The following is a 22,305-nucleotide window of genomic DNA, read 5'->3' as shown; positions in this document are numbered from 1 at the left end:
ACAGCTATCAGCCAATAACAAATGCATATACGTATATTCTGTAAATTCTTGCACATGCTCAGTAGGAGCTGGTGACTCAAAGTGTAGATATCAAAAGACTGTACACATTTTGTTAATGGAACTAAATTGGAAAGTTGTTAAAAATTCCATGCTCTATCTGAATCAGGAAAGTTTCATTTTGACTTGAGCGTCCCTTTAAGGGACATGGAAGTCAAAATTGCATTTTCATGATTCAGAGAGAGCAGATCATTTTTTAACAACGTTCAAATTTAGTTTTTCTTTTCATATCCTTTATTGCATACCTAGGTAAGTTCAGGAACATGCATGTGTCCTGAGCGGTATATATTGCAATAATTCATTTATTATTATTATTATTATTATTATTATGTATTTGTATAACGCCGCACAATTCTGTAGCGCTGGATGTAACAATGTTATACTAGAGGGCAGCAGCATTCACAATAATGTATAACATTGTTGCAAACACTGCTGCCATATAGTGCTCAGGTCACATCTCCTGAGTCTACCTAGGTATGCACGTCAACAAAGATTACCAAGAGAACAAAGTTAATTTGATAATGTGAGTAAACTAACTCACTGAAAATGACATGATTCATGAAAAGTTACTTTTTTTTGTTTCATGTCCCTTCCCATTAGTGCTAACAATTTGTATATCTGGTGACTGAGGGACAATTTTATTTTTTACTGAAAGGGTCATTTTAGTATAATATATAAAAATGACATGCTCTAATCCAAAAAATCTTATTTTTTTTACTATCGACCCTGGTTTAGTGTATTTAACTGCCATGGGTTAAAGAGACATTAAACACTAAATAAATAAATAATTGATAGAATGATGTATTCACAGCAAATATTAGCCTGAGATTAGCCTATTATATATGTTGCTGTCATTACCCCAGCGGCTGTGGGTAAACCCTGATGTAAGATCATACATCAGGCTTTACCCAGGTAATACTAGAATTACCCAAACGCTTCCGGATAAAGCTACCTGCTTGCTTAACGTTAATGACAGTGCTCAGCTGATCACAGCACTCATAACAGCTACAGAACCTAATCTCTATCCACACATATATACGGTGCACTGTAATTCCCCCATCTTCACAATTTTTTATTTATTTTTTGCCTCTGTCTGGGGCGTTTAAGGGGGGTGCCCCACCGATCCTCTGACATCCACCCCAAGTGAACCTTGGGGAATGAGGTTCCCCCCCCAGGTGGAGGCGAAAAAGATAGTGAAGATGGGGGAATTACAGTGCAAGAATTGGCTTTATCCAGAACAATTTGGGTAATCCTAGCATTACCCGGGTAAAGACCGATGTATGATCTTACATCAGACGTTACTCACAGCTGCTGGGTAATGTCAGTTTTACCCGGGTAATCGTAGGATTACCCGATATCTTACTTTACCCATAACATATACATGTGTATATTTTTAAAATTACAATAGTTTTTTAAATATTGAAAAAATAAGGGTAACATTCTAATATCCATAAAACAGTGAAAGTATATTGCAAAGTTATTTTATTACATACAATTATACATTTTATATAAATATCTCGAAGTGTTTAATGTCTCTTTAAGCACTGGTTGCATATCTGAGTCATGCGACTAGCATTGCTGATTGGATTAGCGGCGGGTTCAGCTTGGGACCAGCAGTGCTCCGTGGGTCCAGAGTGGAAAATCTGTGTGTTTAGCCTCTTTGTGGGGGTTAAATACACAGGAGACAAGGGCCAATAGTAAAAAATAAATAAATGACATACTCTAACGGATTAGAGCATGTAATTTTTCAACTTTTATGGTCCTTGAAGGAACAAAAATTGGGATGGAAACAGACTGACCTCTCCAGACTTGTTTTTCAAGGTCCGTGTTTATTGATTATTCAAACCTTGTAAAAAAAAAATACAGTTTACGTTTGGAGTTGTAACACACATATCTGGTGCAGTAATGTGACTGTTGGCAGAAGATCCTTTCAATGATTGAACTGTATTATGGGGCCTAATGATCAAAATTTCACCGGGTGGAAAGTGAAAAACTATGCAGACAGTCTCAGGGGCTGCCCTTAGGGAAATCTCTAAAAAAAGTGGTTATCCTTGCAAGTTGCCAGATGTCTCCCATAGAAGCTAATGGAGTTCGCTGGAAAGAAAAACTTTTTGGAGGAGAGCACAGTAAGCAGGAATCGGGGTGCACATTTAAAAAAAAATATTGCAGCCAATACAAATCAGATTACCAGTTTTGAACATATAGTATCTTTCAACTACCTCTATTTTCTTTTGCACTTATTTTTAAATTAGGGTAATGAGTATTTTGCCACCTTTTTAATTAGAAAGAAAAACAGCAAGAACTGCAGGTGGTAAATGTTTAGAAAATATACTAGACCTGGTAGTGAAATTTCAGATACTCCCATGGAACGTCCATGTTCAGCCCACTAGTAAAGGTGGGAAAACTCATTTTACAATAAGTCAAATAATACACTTTTAAATCTTTTATTACTGATACAAATTTCACAGCTTTTTTTGCATATGCAGTGTAGTTTTAATCATGATTTTTACAGTATCTTAAATAACAAAATGTATGTGTAATTTCAATACAAATTTTAGTTTTTCCATAAAATATGATTTTTTCTTTTGCTAAATAATTTTGTCACAAGTTTTTATATGATTAAAAAATGCAATTTCAATAACTCATTTATTTGTATTACACGATTTTTAAATCACTTTTTTTTTTTGTGTGAGCCCTATTTTGTATGCATCGTCTTTACATACATAAATTCAGGGAACACCCCTTTGCGAAACACACAAGGTAAAAACTGCCTTTAGAGAATATGGACATGGGCTTCATAACATTGGTGAGATTTCTTAGAGAGTCTCACAAGCACAGAAAGCTTTCAAAAATCAATCCCATGATGAAAATTTGTTAATTTGCTCATTCTTTTTACAATAGCTTTTTAAATTGTTGATTAAGGTTAAAAAATAACGAATACTCGCATGTTACCATAAAATAGAACAGGGCTCAGCAAATGTGTTTAAAAATCTAGGAGCCAAAAACTTTTGGCCATCCCTATGATATAAGTGCCAAGAGACCCTTACGGGTGATTAGCCGCACTTTACAAGTACCCCATACATACATACATACATACATACAAGTAGTATATTTATAGAAATAGGTGTCTTGGGATTCTAAATTAAGGTGCAAGGGCCTAATATTAAAGGGGCATGAAACCCAAAACTGTTCATATTTGCTTCATGCTCATGGTATACTTTGTTTAAAGGGACACAAGTCAAAATACATTTTCATGCACCCTTTCTAAGGCACCAGGGTATATGTATACTAGTCTGTGATTGGCTGATGTCTGTCACATGATACAGGGGGCCAGAAAATGGGAGACAAAATAAATTTGACAAAAAAAATATACTGCTTATTTGAAATTCAGAGTAAGTGTTATTGCATTATCTTTTTATTATGCAATTCTACTGTATTTAGTGGTCTTTTAAGGAGCATCAATGCACTATTGAAAGTTGACTGACATATCTAATGAGACAATGACAGTTGGCATATATATATGCAGCCTCCAGTCGGAAGCTAGGTCCCAGTAGTGGGTTGCTGCTCCTGAACCTACTTATGCTTTTCAACAGCCATGGGCTGTCAGAGCCGCTTAGCAATGCAGTGAAGCCGTGGCAAAATAAAGGCACAAACCTTTTCATTGTTTTTTTGTGATGGTAAATTCTAGCATTTTTTTAAATGCTAGGATTTACCATCACTTTAAAATAGAAGCATTTTTGCAATAAACTTCCATTAGCAAAAATGCTTCTAGTAAAAGTTAATACTGTTTTTCTGCGGCATACGCACATATCCCGTAAGGGCCTTGCACCAGAATTCAAGCTCAGAGAGCTGAAGATGGTGTGTATTGCTGCTGTGAAGACGTAATTTGTGTCATACAAGCCACCACTGACTTTCTGAGAAGGTGTTCTGTTTAAATACTAGTACATGGGCCCTCACAGGATATGTGCATATGCCACAGAAATACAGTTATAACTTTTACTAGAAGCATATTCACTAATGGAATTAATTATATTGCAAAACATGCTTCTATTTCTTATTGAAATGCATCCATGCACATTTCAATTTTGACCTTTCTATGCTTTTAAGGCGCCAGTGGCTTCCTGGTGCCTGGGTTTGTCGAGCCCTGAAATACAAACTGCAAGTCCATATAATACTATATTTATTCTTAGACCGCATTGTCAGTGTTGAACCCCCAAAAAAGCACTGGGATTCTCACACACAAACCCACACTTCAATGAAACAATGCATTAGGGATTTGATGACATTTGTTGAAAAGATGGCATGCAGTTTTGAAGTGGCTAACATTCTTCCCAGTTTTAGACATATGTCGGGATGTATACTTTACATCCAGGGTTACATGTCCATCATTCAATTTAATATACAACTCAGAGTGTGTTAAACAACTTGTTTATGTTTCTGCATCAGTGCTTTTGTATGAGTGTGGTTTTTTTATTTGCTGTGCTAGCAGCAGTCTCATATTACATATTTTAATATCAAATCAGCTGATTGGTGTCCAAAAAACACAAGAAAAATATTTATCTTTTAAGATGGAAATTTATAATCTCTCACAAATTGCGAGATTTCTTGAGGTGGCAAGTAACCTAAGAATAGAAGCCTTCAAGGACTTGGCACGCTGATGGTGAAAGCAATGCTCATATACTTTGACATTTTAGCATCTATAAGTTTTCAGTTGTAAAGGATGTTTGCAGTATGTTCTCCTTAATAATACAGAACCGTTTAGTCAATTACATAGGGCTCGATGATTGAAAGCTCTCTGGGCTGGCGAGATTATTAATGAATGCTCGCCAGTCCTTCTATTTCCCCTATAGGAACACTTTATAACCCCAATAGAAAAACAAATGCATACTAAAATGTAGGCAAATGTAAGATGCTATAAGCAGAAAGCAGCGTAATGTGAGTTATTTTGGCTGCAGGATTTTAATTTTAAAGTGCTCCCCCTGCTCCCTGATAACTTTGCACTAAGGAGCGAAGTTTCCCTAACCAACGAGCTTCATTACTTTAAATAGGAGCCATCTCGCAACTCACAGGGACTGCCCCTTTTTTACGATCATTGCACCGGGGCAGCCCTGTGAGTGTCAGCGAGAAAAAGGTTTGAGCTGGCGAATAATATATCATCGAGCCCATAGTGTACCTGAATGGTTATTTTTAAAGGGACAGTCTAGTTAAAATTAAACTTTCATGATTCAGATAAAGCATGCAATTTTAAACAACTTTTCAATTAATTTACTTTTATCATCAAATTTGTTTTGTTCTCCTGGTATTCTTTGTTGAAAGATGAACCTTGGTAGGCTCATATGCTAATTTCTAAGCCATTGAAGGCCGCCTCTTATCTCAGTGCATTTGACAGTTTTTCACAGCTAGGCAGCGCTAGTTCATAAGGGGACAGTCTACAGAGGCTTAGATACAAGGTAATCACAGAGGTAAAAAGTATATTAATTTAGCTGTGTTGGTTATGCAAAACTAGGGAATGGTTAAGAAAGGGATTATCTTTCTTTTTAAACAGTAACAAATCTTGAGTAGACTGCCTTTTTAAAGGAACATTCAACACTACATTTTATAAGCATAGTATTGAGGTTATCCCCCTTCTTCCTCTAGTCGTGGGTGCTGCCATGTTGAAATCTAGCTTTCACTACATTCCATTGCTGACCTGTTTGCACATCTGCGGCAACTCTCCTTCAGATTCATGTGGTATAACTTAGGTTTCACATAATGGCAGCACCCATGGTTAGAGGGAGGTGCATGAAATGTGTTTAGGGTCTCTTCAAAATAACGTTTACTTTTTATTTTCTAGTGATACAACCCAAATGTGTGTTTTTTTTCTTATACAGTAAATGCTCAAAAAACAACTAGGAAGGAATTTTTCTTTAATTTAGACAGAGCATACAATTTAAAAAAAAAAAAAAAAAGTTCTCGTGGTATTCTTTAGTGGACACACCTGGGTAGGTAGCGGGAACATTTCTGGAGCACCACTTGACAGGAAAAAGTGCTGCCATTTAGTGCTCTTGCAAAACTCCAGCCATATAGTGCTGCAGACGTGAACACTCCTGAGTTTTCTTTCCTGATTTTTAACGAGGAATACCGATAGAATTAAAGACATTTTGATAATAGATAATAGTAAAGTTGTTTAGCATTTCCTTTTAATAAAATTTTTTTTTTAAAAAAACTTATCTGCCAGTGTCAAGGCAATCTCATTAGGCGAGTCTCTCACTCTCCTCTCTCATTTTTAATTGTTCTAAAATAAAGTTTGCTACTTTTTTTTTTTTTAAGTTTTTATGCACTGCTAACAATGTCATATCGCATGTAAAAGGTTTGATACAAATATGGATTCCCCATATGTTAACCCTTTTCTTGATATTCACTAAACACCCTTTTGTGTATGAAAATTATTAAACCCTGTCTCTACAGGAATTTTTAGAGAAAACCTTGCCTAAAATACCGGAGAATTAAAAAAAATTAAGTAGTATATTTTTTTTTATGTAGACAACCCAACCTTTTGCCACCAACTGCAATCATGTAAAAATAATCGTTAACTTTTTCACAAACTTTGGGATTCTCACTGAAATTATTTACATATGGCTTGTGCAATCATGGCACAAATGGTTGTAAAAGCTTCTTTGGGATCCCCTTTGTTCAGAAATAGCAGACATACATGGCTTTGCCATTGTTTCTTTGGTAATAAGAAGGCTGCTAATTGCAGATGAGCAGAACACTTCTGAAATTCCCGACAGTGAATGGGGATAATTAATTAGCTGGTAAGGGTAATAGTATTGTAATGTACGTATTTCTGTCTCACCTGACGCCTCCCTGATCTTCCCCCCCCACTCCTCAAAACCATCTTAGGTACTGGCAGTATTAAGTTTTATGGCTTTTTTTTTTTTATTAATTAATTTAATTTTAATTTAAAAACAAAATCTGCAGTGTTGGATCCCACTTTCCTGGTCCCTCCCAAACGGCTCTCTAAGCCACCCCTTCCCATTGGTCTCTGCCATCTTAGATATATTTCTTTTTTTTTAATTTTCCTTTATATTTTGATAAAAAAAAAAGTTCTGTAGTGTAGCTATCCAACCTCATCCTCCCCACCACCCCATTCCAAGCGATCATGTGTAGGGTCCCTCTTTTCCCCCCTCTTATAAGCCCCTTTGTCTCATCCCTCCATCTCTCCTAATACTTTTTTTTTTAATGTAGCTTAGGGAACGTAAACCCTCCCCTTCCTCACCCTTTCGGAGATGGGCCGACCACCAGCTTCCCTCCCACGGCACCACTGTAGCAGATACAGACAGTGACACAATCAGTGCAGCCTTACCATATGAAGGCAGATGCCTTCTGCCCCTGGCATGTGCTACAATTTTGGATGTAGCTACTACATCAACACAGTACGCTGGACAAAGTACTGTGTGTCTTAGTGCCTATGTCCATTTGGCATAAGGAGTAAAAATCTAAATTCTGTGGAAGAAATGTAATTATGTCAAATTTATTGTTTTCAGTTTTATTGTACATTTCTAAATCCCCCCTTTTTTCTTTTTTTAAGATCTCAGTGGCTCCATTGCGTCTCCTGATGTAAAGCTTAATCTTGGTGGAGATTTTTCTAGAGAATCGACAGCCACAACATTTCTTCGTCAGCGGGGCTATGGTTGGCTTCTTGAAGTGGAGGAAAATGATCCAGAAGACAATAAGCCTCTCTTGTAAGAATATGGTCAATGGTCAAATATTTATTTATTTATTTTTCCATTTGAATACATATAGTTCCTTGTCAAGGTTAATGCACCATTATACTATGTTTTGAAAGGATGAACCATTTTAGGTTCAGAACCCTGGATAGCGCTTGCTTATTGGTGGCTTAATTTCTCGTAAGCATTACATTCCTGTTTTTCAAATAAAGATATCAAAAGAATGAAGAAAATTTGATAATATATATTAAAAATAGTAGGAGGGATTTTAAAGATTTAACCCCCCCCCCAACCCGTACTTAACTTGCCTTCCTCGCCAGCCTCTTTTGGTTTCTTAAACAGCGTGTCAAGTAACTCAACACAACAAAAAGTTTCTGCAGCTAGCACAGGCACAGCATAATTTAGACCCATACTCTTGGGTTATTCTTATTTCTATAGGAAGAATCAAATGATTGGTCACAGATTCAAAAACTTTTCGCCAACGAAATTAACACTGCTCTAGAACTTCCAAACTCATTATATACTCCTGGAGTAAAGGTTTATTAACCTGTTTTTATTTTTGGTATATAACATGTCTTTATTTATCTTAAAATTAAAAAAAACAAGTTTCCTAAATAAACAAGAAGATAGCCTTTTTTTTTTGTTGTTGTTTTTTTAAAAATTTTTTATTCAGATAGGGCATGTAATTTTAAACAACTTTTCTAATTTACTTTTATCATAAAATTTTCTTTTGTTCTCTTGTTATTTTTAGTTGAAGGCAAATACTACGTAGTCTCATATGCTAATTTCTAAGCCTTTGAAGGCTGCCTCTAATTTGAATGCATTTGACAGTTTCTTTCCAATGACATGGAGAGTCCACAAATCAATTCTAATTACTAGTGGGAATTCAACTCCTGGCCACCAGGAGGAGGCAAATAACAATAAGTATCACTCCTACTTACCAAAAATCCCCAGTCATTCTTTGCCTTTGTACATCATGGAGGTGTGCGAAGATGGTGTCTGAAGAAAATCAAGTATTTAATCCTTTTAAAGGGACAGTCAAGTCCAAAAAAACTTTCATGATTTAAATAGGGAATGTAATTTTTAAACAACTTTCCAATTTACTTTTATCACCAATTTTGTTTTGTACTCTTGCTATTCTTAGTTGAAAGCTAATTCTAGAGGTTCATGTGCTAATTTCTTAGACCTTGAAGCCCCAAGGCAGAACACTGTGCAATCTGCGTTCTTATCGCAGAAACTGAAGGAGCTCTGCAGAAAGAACAGCATTGGCAGTTAAAATTATTTTTTTGCCTGCACTTTTAATTTCTACCTGCGGTTGTCACTGCTCCGTGCTATCTCAATGTAAATATTTGCTACGTTCCTCTTTTGAGTTTCCTCCCACTTCCTGAACTTTAATGTGGTACAGGGTAACGGCACATTACAGAAAAGGTAAGTCAGGGCTTAATAAATGTATTCTAGGAGTATAGGAGCCAACCAAAATACTTAGCAGACAGATTTATTTTTTGTTCTTTAATAAATGTGTGTGTGTGTGTATGTTGTGTATATATGTATGTGTGTGTATAAAATAAAAAAAAAATAAAAAAAAAAATATATATATATATATATATACATACATACATACATACATACATACATACATACATACATGAGTATTGCATTGAGCAATGATACTTTTTTTTATTGGACTAACTATACATTTATAAGTTGACAAGCTTTCGGAAGAGTTCCTTCCTTTATCAAGTCAGAAGCAAAAAAGAACACTCAGAATGGAACCAAGTGCTGCTATAAAGCTCTCTGCAAACTGTGTCAACACGTTTGTGAAAGCAGCACAGCAAATCACAATAATAAATCCTATAACATTAAAGGGGCATATTCATGTATATCTGCAAATGTGGTATACATGATACATTGCACTGCATGTGAAGTGGGATGCTATATTGGAGAAACAAGCCAAAAACTGCACCTTCAGATGAACTTACACAGACACTCAATCAAAAACCTATGTGTGGACATAGGCTTACCTGTGTACTCTAGGTGTAGTGGCTGTAAGTCTTTAATGATTTTTCGTATCCCTTCCACAGCAGGGTTGTATTTGACTACTAGTGGGATACGTGATATGTTTTTCTTCTCCCTGTATTGTAGTAAGTGTTCACGTGGAGTATTGAGGGCAGAGTTAATTTTTTTATTTATAATCCTTGTGTTGTAACCTTTTTCTCTGAATGATTGGGACAGTGTGATGAGGTGTTTGTCACGGTCCTTGGTATCTGAGCAAATTCTGTGGTATCTTGTAGCCTGACTGTAGATTATGGATTTTTTAATGTGATTGGGGTGGGAGCTGAAGCTGTGGAGGTAGCTGCATCTATCTGTTGGTTTCCTGTATACAGATGAGTGCAGTTTGCCATTTGTGATGGATATTGTTGTATCCAGGAAGCTGACACAGTCTCTAGAAAAGTTCATTTTAAGCTTGATTGATGCATGAAATAGATTAAATGATTTATGAAAATGTTCAAGGTTTTTTTCTCCTTCTGTCCATATGATGAAAATATCATCTATGTAGCGAAAGTATTTGAAGGGTTTGTGAGGGTGAGTGGCTAGGAATCTCTGTTCTAAGTCAGCAATGAAGAGGTTTGCGTACTGTGGTGCCATTTTGGTGCCCATGGCTGTTCCCATGGTTTGTAAGTAGATGGAGTGGTTGAAGATTAAATAATTGTGAGTAAGTATAAATTTTGTAAGTTTTCTGACTGTAGAAGCACTATATGTCTGGTTAGGGCTGTCAGAAGAATGAAAGTTTAAGCAGGCATCAATACCATCTTCATGTGGAATATTGCTGTACAGGGATTCCACATCCATTGTCACAAGTATAGTATCCTCTGGCAATTCTGTTATCTGGCTGATTTTGTTAAGAAAATCAGTGGTGTCTTTTATAAAGCTAGTGGTGTTAATAACTATAGGCTTAAGAATATTCTCCACTAGGCCCGATATTTGCTCAGTCAGAGTGTCCATGCCTGTTATTATTGGTCTTCCTGGGTTCCCTGGTTTGTGGATTTTTGGGAGCATGTAGAATGTCCCTATGCTAGGGTTAGAGGGCACCAGTTTGTCCATTTTATGTTGTGTGTGTTTAGGGAATGTTTTAATTAGTTTTCTAAGTTGCAAAGTGTATTCCTGGGTGGGGTCCTTTTCCAGTTTTTTGTAATAAGTTTGATCTGATAATTGTCTATTTCCCTCTGTGATGTAGTCATGTGTACATGAATACACAGGACTATTTCACATCTTTATAGATATTGATTCAATGTTGATATATAACTTTATGTCGGTATATGCTCTATGTATAGCTTTATATTTCCCCTGTCTGTTCTCCTACACTGGACACTATCTGCCTGTTACCTAAGCCCCCCTCATGATTTTTACGACACCTCCTCCTCTCCCTGCACTTTCTGTCTTCTTAGCTATTCTGTGTTTTAAGATATAATCTGTAAATTCCATTGAATAGGTCAGTATTGCTTCAGACTTGATAAAGGAAGAAACTCTTCCGAAAGCTTGTCAACTTATAAATGTATAGTTAGTCCAATAAAAAAGTAGCATTGCTCAATGCAATACTCTTGTTATTTTGATATCAAAATCTCTGGCCTAACACGGCTACTCCAATCAACGTATATATGTGTGTGTATAATATATATATATATATATATATATATATATATATATATATATATATATATATATATATATATATATATATATATATATATATATATATATATATATATATATATATATATATATATATATATATATATATATATATATATATATATATATATACTAATTTCTAAGTGCCATCATATAGGAATTATATATTATACATCAGCAGTATAAGCATGGAGCAGCAGCCCCTCCAAAATAAGCATATAGACCCCAGCAGTACAGTAGAGCAGGTTCCTAGGCAGGCTGACACTGTGGGAATGTACAGCAGACATCAGCAAGGCTGTACATGAACCTGTCCTCATGCACACCGAGTAAGGGCAACAAATACAGCAACACCAGCTCCTTAGAGAGACTGCAGAAAATGTTTCAATAAAAAATTCTCATCGCAGAAAAAGTTCTGCCTCTGGGCCTTGAAGACTGCCTATAATCTGAATGCATTTTGACCACTAGAGGGCATAAGTTCATGTGTTTCATATAGATAACATTGAGCTCATGCATGTGAAATTACCCTGGAGTAAGCACTGATTGGCTAAAAAGCAAGTCTGTCAAAAGAACTGAAATAAGGGGGCAGTCTGCAGAGACTTAGATACAATATACAAGATAGTGTATTTATTTATTTATTGTGTATTTACTGTGTTGGTTATGCAAAACTGGGGAATGGATAATACAGGGATTATCTTTCCTTTTAAACAACAACATTCTGGTGTTGACTGTCCCTTTAATGGGTGGTTTCCCTGCCAGCAAGGATTGGGGCAATGCTGTGTCCATGTAATCTTCTTTAGTAAGAGTTATGGTGGCTATTAGCTGTTGGGGGTCGGCAAGGTAGTCCTTTTCCACCAACTATTTATGCTAACCCCTATATGGAAAACCAGGGTTGGTTACTCTGCTTTTCTTTTGTCTTAAGGTCCCTGTCAGCGGTCGGATGAAGCTGACAAACCTGGAAGCGCTGTGACTGCTCCACAGCAGAAGATCCTGGAGCGTAAATCCTTTCATATATATTTCATAAGACAATTTTTTTTTTTAAAATAAGGAATGACTGGGAAAATCTGGGAGCTAGTAGGACCTGCTACCCTCAGGAGAGGGTTTGCATTTTACTATCTATATATCCACAAGTTTGGGATATTTTGGGGCAGTGCAGATTACAGTGTCAAGGATTTTAGCCGCTTTCTAGCCTTTATGACAAGTCAAATCATGTAAAGACCCATGCTTTATGGTGTGTGGGGATGGTGTATTTTATATCCTATCACTCCCCTGCCCGGTCTTGGTTCATTTTTATATATATCCTTTTCGAGGGAAATAAGAGCCTCTTTCTAGATCAGGGGTTCCCTATATCTGAAGATTTTATTTAATTGTATCTTTGTTGTACTGCATAACATTTCCTGATGCATGACCGGATTGTTAGTACGGTCATTTTGGCGTGCCTTTTAGAGAACTGCACATGGGGTCTATCCTGAGCTAGCAAAGGGCAATACTTGTTTTGCTATTATAGGCAGGCAGGATACTATGGTCTATGTCCTTATGAGGAACTGCTGCTTCAGCCTTTGAGGGTTTTTTCTTGTACGGCTGAACTTGTGGTTGCCGTTTGGGATACTGAGTTGTTTGCCTTATGCGGCATGCTTTGGGGCGATTCCTCTCACGAGCCTGTAACTCTTAACCTTTTCAGCCCTTTTATAACTTAACTGTTGGTGTGTCACCCGCTTTTATGGGGTTAATACTACAGAATTAGTCAGTGGCATGTCTCTCTTTTCAGCACCGGACTGGGTATTAGACTGTGGCAGGTCGCACCAAGATGCCCCACTTAATTTTAACGGGGCTTCTACATTGTTGGCCTTTTACATGAGTCCAGTGTATGTAGCAGTGTTTAGTATTAACACACAAAAGAGTTATCATACAGACAACATATGCTCCTGGCAAAAGGAGGCTAGCTGGTTGCTGGACGACGCAAAGGACTGTTTTAGTTTGACAGTTTGCCCCCGGCCACCTAATTGCCTGGCGGTGTTTACCGGATTAATCCCTTTTCCGCCGCGAGACAGGTTTTTTTTTTTTTTTTTTTTATGTGCTTGTCTCTGTAATGGCGTCTCCTGCTGTGATTTTTCTGCAGCGCATATGCAGTGTTTCTTTATACTCCCTGCTTTGTCCGGAGTAGACATTTTTCATTCTTTTGGAAAGTGGTCTTATTATATCCCTGGGAGTCATGGGGACTGAAGGGAGAAGGGTACTTCAGGACGATCATTAGATCCTTCCTAGGTAGCGCTATCCTTTACCAATATGCTTAGAGGTGCATTGGTGCATTTTCTTATGTTAAGGTGCTTTCTATAAATTACAGTTTTATGAAGGAGCTGTACTTTATTGTTTTTAGGATCTAGATTCCCAGAGCTCTGTGGTTCTTTAATGATAGTCTGATTATCATTTAGCTTATGCTGTGATCTCTCTATGGGACATTGACATAGCCAGTTATATATATATATATATATATATATATATATATATATATATATATATATATATATATATATATATATATATATATATATATATATATATATATATATATATATATATATATATATATATATATATATATATATATATATATATATTTTCTCATAACTTGCACTTAAAGGGACATAATACTCATATGCTAGACCCAGGGCAAACATTTTCTTGCCCCCCCCCCCATGCAATTTCGCTCTCCACCCCAACATCCCAAAAAACAACTTAATCAATTTTTTTTTTTTTTTTTTTTTAAATTATTAGCCCAGCAGTGGATCATCCACTGCTGGGCTAATCATTAAAAAAAAATTAAAAAAAAAAAATTGCAATATGTGAAACTGGACCTAAGCAGTACTAATAAGTAAATAAATATATAAATTCCTCCACTCTGGATTAATTTAATATGCTTTTGAATGTGATTCTGGTGTGAGGTTAGCTGGTTAAAGAGATTTAGGGCAGCCAACAGGAGCAAAGCAAGGTAAAGACTGAGGCGGAAGCATGGAGGTGCAGACACATATAAGTTTACTAACTGGAGCAGTAGAACTACTATGGGAAGCTGTAAAATCTGAGACAGAGAGAAATAAAAACTATAAAAATAAACCTTACCTTAATTTGTGAAGTAGCATGATATCAGCCACAGCAGCACATGTCACTACTTTGCTAGGAACAAGTTCCCTCTCGTCCTGCACTAGACAGTGCTGCATGGGGGAGGGGCATGTGTACACTCACTTATTCTTCCCACTGACACCTTTCTACAAAGCACTGTTCCCCTAACAAACTTCAGTTAGTTGATCTTAGAGCCACAGCAGAAAGAACAGGGCTAAGGGGACCAGCAGACTGGATGCTGTCTGCCCAAGGCTGCATGGATACAGACGAGTCACACAGCCTCAAGACTAAAGAGAGCAGTGTGTGCAGCTGCACAGATGCTCAAATCCTCACATGCCTGCCACTCCAGCTTTCTGCTGCATGCGCCTATAGTTAGCCCTACCCAGAAACAATCCCCACCACCAGAACAGTTACCTGGTAACAGTGGTAACCCCAGCAGGACCTTTTCTGATACAGTGGGATTGGCTGGATGCCGAGTTAGGGCTTAGCATCCAGTGCTGCACAGTGCACATCTAAAACAGCACATGGCACTAGCTTGGAATGTCACATGACATTGGCACGGTCTGGCACAGTTTCTCACAAATTAATATAAGCAGAGAACTTTTGACTGTGACAATATTAGGACTGACTGTGTGTGTCCCCATTGTCACATGACATCAGAAGCCTGGCATGAACTGTCTTTTTTTTTTTTTTTTTTTTTAGGACTCTTGGGCCCCTCAACAAAGACTGGGCCCTGGGCAGCTGCCCCTTTTGCCCTGTGTTAAAGATGGCCCTGGCTAAATCACTTGAAACTGATGCAGTATAACTGTAAAAAGCTGACAGGAAAATATCACCTGAGCATCTCTATTTAAAAAAAGAAGATATTTTACCTCACAATTTCCTCAGCTCAGCAGAGTAAGTTCTGTGTAAAAAGTTATACTCTGCTGCTGCCTAGCTGCAGGTAAAAAAAAATGAAGAAATGAACAGCAGCCAATAAGCAGTGCTGAGGTCATGAACTCTTACTGTGATCTCATGAGATTTCACTTAACTCTCATGAGATTTCATTGTAAACTTCCTTAAACTGAATAGGGAAATAAGATGAGTGTCCACGTAAGCTCACTCCCTTAGCTGTCCTGGGACAGACATACTGATTTGCTGCTTAGAAGTCCTTTACATTTTGATGTGGCTACTGAGGGATTTTTTAGGTAAAATATCTTTCTTTTTTACATAGAGATGTTCAGGTGATATTTTCTAGTCAGCTTTTTACAGCTATGCTGCATCACTTTCAAGTGTTTCAACATTTGGGTATCATGACCCTTTAATTTTGTTTGTGCAAGTTGTAGCTCTGTGTTTCACTTGTTTTAATTACTTTTAGCCTATAAAGTTTGGGCTTTTATTATGTGTGAATGATTATCTCCCGGACAATTTGCTGAGATTCCTAATTACCATACTTTTCAATTGTTCTATAGTATTTCTGGGGATTTAGATTTATCTATACTGGTGTTTTGCTGCCATCTTGTGGCAGTTCAATGCAAATATCCCTTACCTAATCTGCATCAGTTTTCTGATGTTTTCATCCTCTTCTCTGAGGAGGTATATTTTGTAGGAAGGTTTTCCCTTCTCTAGGATTGGCATATGAATGTAAGCATTTTCTTTAATCTAACATTTTTTATGTATAGGGTTTCACTAATATAATATTCCTCATAGTGAGGAGATATTCTGTTAATGACTGTTGCAACAATGTTCTGTCTTATGGAAAATACATATTTTCTCAGTATTTATTTGAGCTATACATTTTTAATTCATGGGTCTTCCCAGGTTATAAAGTCTTGTCCTGTATTGGCTTAGAGGTCCCCTCTAGAGTGACAGCTCAGCTCTCCTAGGCTATGCCTGCATTGCTTGTGGCGACTGGTGGTGAATGACCATGGAGGGCTATGATGTCACAAGGGTCCTTTGCTCCATATAGATATGAGCTCTTAAAGGGACATTATGCACTCATTTTTTTTTAAAATGTTTTGTAGATGATCTATTTATAAAGCCCATAAAGGTTTTTTTTGTTTTTTTTTAAATGTATAATTTTGCTTATTTTTAAAGAACATTGCTCTGATTTTCAGACTCCTAACCAAGCCCCAAAGTTTTATTTGAATACCGTCAGCTACCTTCTCCAGCTTGCTCCTGTTTGTGTAAAGGGTCTTTTCATATGCAAAAGAAGGGGGAGGGGGGGAGTGTCTTATTTACCACTTGCAGTGGGCTTTCCACCTGCCTTTTCAACAGAGCTAAACTGAAACCTTCTAAGTACGTTTTTAAACCATTTTATACTGGATTTTTATATCAGTATCTGTGCATCTTATTCTTTATAGTAGTGTCTATTACATGCAGTTATATGAAAATGAGTGTATACTGTCCCTTTAAGTAAGACATCTCAATTGCTCTTTTGTAGTCCCTTGCATTTTAGTTCAGGTTTGTTTCCTGTTCTTTATGTATTCTTGCTGACATTTGCTGTTTATCACACACTATCAGTTTTGCTCTATCTATCTACGGTTTGCCTTCCTGGACAAGCACTTCCAATTTGTATCCCTCCCTTTCGGTCTAGCCACAGCTCCCCAAATCTTTTACAAAGGTTCTGGGGGCTGTTTTGGCAGTGGTCAGATCTCTAGGAATTGGGTTGGCACCATACCGGGGCGATTATCTTGGTTCAGGCGCCATCTTTTCTTTTACAAGCTTCCATACAGATTCTCTGCTGGGTATTCTCCGCTGTGTGGATGGTGAATCTGGTCAAGAGTTCATTGGTGCAAAACACCCAGGGTCTGTGTTTTGGGTACGATCTTAGACTCTATCTCAATGAGGATTTTCGTAATGCAAGTCAGAAAACCCAGACTTCTCTCTGCCTGTCTTTCTCTTCAGTCATCTGTCCAACCTTAGGTGGCACAGTGGTGGCTTCAATGGACATTATTCTTTTTGCTCATTTCCATCTGAGACCTCTACAGTTATGCATGCTCAGACTATGGAACGGAGATCACTCGTACCTCTCTCAGAGCATAGTCCTAGACAACCTGTCCCAGTGGCTTTCTCAGGATCATCTGTCCTGAGGCACATGCTTCTTGAGACTATTCTGGGAGATTGTGACCACGGATGCCAGCCTTTCCCTGCTGGGCAGCAGTTTGGGGTCCCTTAAGAGCTCAGAAAACCTGGACTCAGGAGGAGTCTGTTCTTCCAATAAATATCTTAGAATTGAGAGCAATCTTCAATGCACTGATAGCTTGGCCTCAACCGAGTTCGGTCCGGTTTATCAGATTTCAATCAGACAACTTTACATCTGTGGCTTATGTCAACCATCAGGGAGGAACAAGGAGTTCCTTAGCTTTGAAGGAGGTATATTGCATCCTTCGGTGGGCAGAATCTCTCAATTGTCTCATTTCTGCCATTCGCATCCCAGGTGTGGACAACTGGGAAGCAGATTATCTGAGCAGACAAACTTTTCACCCAGGGGAGTGGGCTCTTCATCCAGAGGTATTCTCAATGATAACCCTCAGGTGGGGAGTTCCGGAGTTGGACCTGATGACGTCTTGTTTAAACACCATGCTTCCAAAATACGGATCCAGATCAAGGGATCCGCAAGCAGCTCTGGTAGACGTTTTAGCGGTTCCATGGGATTTCTGTCTGATTTACCATTTTCCGCCTTTTGCCCTCCTCCTTCCTCGGGTGATAGCCCGTATCAACTGACTTCAGTGATTCTAATTTCTCCAGCTTGGCCTCGCAGTCTTTGGTTTGCGGACCCGGTGAGTATGTTGTCCTCTCCCCCGTGGAAATTACCACTAAGGAATGACCTTCTACTTCAGGGTCCTTTTCTTCATCCAAACCTATATTCTCTGAAGCTGGCTGCATGGAGATTGAATGCCTAGTCTTGTCTAGACGAGTTTTTCTGAAAAGGTTAACACCTTGATCCAGGCTCGTAAGCCGGTAACTCGTAAGATATATCTTAAGGTTTGGCGCACATAACTTTTACTAGTGAATCTCGTGATTTCCCTTGGAGTAAGGTGAGGGTTCCCTGCATTCTGTGCCTTTTTCCAGGAGGGTCTGGAGAAGGGTTTGTCAGTCAAGTCTCTGAAGGGTCAGATTTCAGCCCTTTCTGTTCTGTTATATAAACGTTTGGCCGCCCTACCAGATGTTCAGTCATTTGTTCAGGTCCTGGCCTGGTCAGACTCAGGCCTGTATTTAAGTCTGTTGCTTCTCCGTGGAGCCTTAATCTTGTTCTTAAGTTTCTGCAGCAGGCTTCATTTGAGCCTATGCACTCTGTTGCTATTAAGTTATTGTCTTGGAAAGTTTTGTTTTTGCTAGACATTCCTTCTGCTCGTAGAGTCTCAGAGCTTTCAGCTCTACAGTGTGACCCACTTATCTTATTTTCCATGCGGATAAGGCGGTCCTTCATACCAAATTGGGATTTCTTCCTAAGGTGGTTTCGGACTGTATTATCAATAAGGAAATTGTTGTTCCTTCGTTCTGCCCTAATCCTTCTTCTCAAAAGGATCGTCTGTTACACAACCTGGATGTAGTTCGTGCTCTAAAGTTCTATCTCCAGGCTACTGAAGTTTTTCGACAATCTTCGGCCCTTTTTGTAGTTTTTGCTGGCAGACGTAAGGGTCAGAAAGCCACATCAACTTCTCTTTCTTTTTGGTTGCGAAGTGTCATTTGGTTAACAGCTGGTCAACAACCTCCTGAGAGAATTACGGCTCATTCTACTAGGGCTGTTTCTTCTTCATGGGCCTTTAAAAACGAGGCTTCTGTGGAGCAAGTTTGCAAGGTGACTCCTTGGTCCTCGTTACATACGTTTTTTAAAATTTTAGAAATTCAATGTTTTTGTCTCAGCTGAGGCTTCCTTTAGGAGAAATAGTTCTTCAAGTGATGGTGCCCTCAGTTTAGGTCTGCCTGTCTTGTTTCTCCCTCCTTTTCCAATTTGTGTCCTCTAGCTTGGGTATTGGTTCCCACAAGAAATTAGAATGGATTTGTGGACTCTCCATGCCATTGGAAAGAAAACAAAATGTTATGCTTACCTGATAAATTATTTTCTTTCCTGGCATTGAGAGTCCACAACCCACCCTTGTCTAAGTAAAAGACGGCTTATTAATTTTTCTAAACTTCAGGCACCTCTATACCCTTTGTGTCCTCTTCTCTTTCTGTATTCCCTTGACTGAATGACTGGGGGTTTATGGGAGTGGGAGTGATACTTAAAGCTTTGCTGGGGTGTTCTTTTCCTCCTCCTGGTGGTCAGTAGTTGAATTCCCACTAGTAATTATAATGGATTTGTGGACTCTCCATGCCAGGAAAGAAAATAATTTATCAGGTAGCATACATTTTGTTTTCTTTTCCAATGGCATGGAGAGTCCACAAACCCATTCTAATTTCTAGTTGAAACCAATATCCAAGCTAGAGGACACAGAATGGAAAGGGAGGGAGAAACAGAATGGAAAGGGAGGGAGAAACAAGACGGGTAAGCATACGTTTTGTTTTTTTCACAGCTAGAGGGCGTTAGTTCATGTGTTTCATAAAGAAAACATTGTGCACATGCACGTGAAGTTATTTAAGAGTCAGCACTAATTGCCTGAAATGCAAGTCTGTCAGAAGATCTGAGATAATGAGGGAGTCTGCAGAGGCTTAGATACATGGTAATTAGAGAGATAAAAAGTATATTTCTATACAGTGTTGGTTATGCAAAACTGAGAAATAGTAAATAAAGGGATTATCTATGTTTGTTTTTTTTTTTTTTAAACAATAACATTTTTGGCGTTTACTATACCTTTAATATATATTAAGATGTTATGATGGAGTTGGAGGTGGAGATTTAAAAAAAAAACAAAAAAAACTTTTTAGATAATCCTATGTTCCACACAACCTTGTTTATCTGTTTTTTTTTTTTTTTTTTTTTTTTTAATCTGCCCCTAATTTTCATCAGAAGGAAAGATAGATAAGGGGAAAACTCAAGTTCAAACATGACGGTGCTGATTACTTTATAGAGATTCAGTGGAATTTAGAAAACAAACACATTAAAGGGAGGAAGATAAATGAAAGTATATTACAAAGTTGTTGTTTTTTTAACGACCTATAATAAACTTATGATATTACAATCTTCTGTTATTTAATATCCCTTTAAGAAACCCAAAATTTTTCTTTCATGATTCAGATAAAACTTTAAAATTTATGTCCGTTATATAATTTGCTTTCTACTGAAATCCTTTGTTGAAGAAGCAGCAATGCAGTACTGTTAGCCAATAGCCTGAAACATATATGTACAGCAACCAATCAGCAGCATGGGGGGGGGCTACCTAGGTATGCTTTTCAACTAAGGATACCAAGAGAACAAAGCAATTAGATAGAACTAAACTGCAAAGTTGTTTAAAATTACATGCTCTATCTGAAATTTGGCCTTCATGTCCCTTTAATGACTGATGTATGCTATGAGTTTTATGTACCTTTAAGTATATAAATCTGTACCTTAAATCCAGTCTGTTATTTCAGTGTAATTGCAATTTATGCCCCAATATTTATTTGCTTAGCAGTATAACATTTATCCTGTTAAGTGTAGTCAGTCCACGGGTCATCATTACTTATGGGATATTAACTCCTCCCCAACAGGAAGTGCAAGAGGATCACCCAAGCAGAGCTGCTATATAGCTCCTCCCCTCTACGTCACACCCAGTCATTCTCTTGCACCCAACTAATAGATAGGATGTGTGAGAGGACTGTGGTGATTAAACTTAGTTTTTTATATCTTCAATCAAAAGTTTGTTATTTTAAACGACACCGGAGTGTGTTGTTTCCTTCTCAGGCAGAATTTGAAGAAGAATCTACCTGAGTTTTTTGTATATGATCTTAGCGGACGTAACTAAGATCCGTTTGCTGTTCTCGGCCATTCTGAGGAGTAAGGTAACTTCAGATCAGGGGACAGCGGGCAGGTTCACCTGCAAAGAGGTATGTTGCAGTATAATATTTTCTAAGGAATGGAATTGACTTTGAAAATACTGCTAATACCGATATAATGTAAGTACAGCCTTAAATGCAGTAGTAGCAACTGGTATCAGGCTGACATGTATATATGTTAACACTTAAGTATTTCTGGGGAATGGCACTTCACTGGGAAAATACTGTATGCATATAACTTTTAGCCTAACTTGCAATGTGAGCGACTAGCAGCAGGCTTTTTAATGACATTTCATATATTAGATTTTAAACGTTTACTGGCATGTTAAATCGTTTAATTATCTGAGGTACTTGGTGAAAATTGTTTTGGGCTTTATTTTCCACATGGCTGTCGTTTTAAATTAAAACAGTTTACTGAGCTTCCCTCACTGTTGTAGTGTGAGTGGGAGGGGCCTATTTTGGCGCTTTTACTACGCATCAGAAAATCAGTCACAGTCTGTCCTTTTCTCCCTGCATGATCCAGGACGTCTCCACAGAGCTCAGGGGTCTTCAAAACTAGTTTTGAGGGAGGTAATCACTCACAGCAGACCTGTGAGACTGTGCTTGACTGTGATAAAAACGCTTATATTGTCAATTGTTATACGTTTTTTTCTGATATTAAGGGTTAATCATCCATTGCTAATGTGTGCAATCCTTTGCTAAATTTGGTTTATATAACTAATCCGGTTCATTGTTATTCAACTGTGACAGTTTTTGTGTGCTTCTTAAAGGCACAGTAACGCTTTTACATATTGCTTGTAAATTTAGTTGAAAAGTATTTCCAAGCTTGCTAGTCTAATTG

General features: G+C 37.7%; 1 protein-coding gene across 1 annotated transcript in view; it reads left to right on the top strand.

The window, feature by feature from the left end:
• The window catches only part of YIPF4 (Yip1 domain family member 4), a 66,439-nt gene that overhangs the window by 2,741 nt on the left and 41,393 nt on the right, over positions 1 to 22,305 (top strand). The window contains exon 2 of the mRNA XM_053711844.1: positions 7,628 to 7,781. Within this exon, the coding sequence (XP_053567819.1) occupies positions 7,628 to 7,781 (154 nt within the window). The remainder of the gene's footprint in view (positions 1 to 7,627; positions 7,782 to 22,305) is intronic.

The sequence above is a fragment of the Bombina bombina genome, chromosome 4, assembly GCF_027579735.1.
Source record: "Bombina bombina isolate aBomBom1 chromosome 4, aBomBom1.pri, whole genome shotgun sequence".
NCBI lineage: Eukaryota > Metazoa > Chordata > Amphibia > Anura > Bombinatoridae > Bombina > Bombina bombina.
This window is presented reverse-complemented; position numbering and strand designations above follow the sequence as displayed.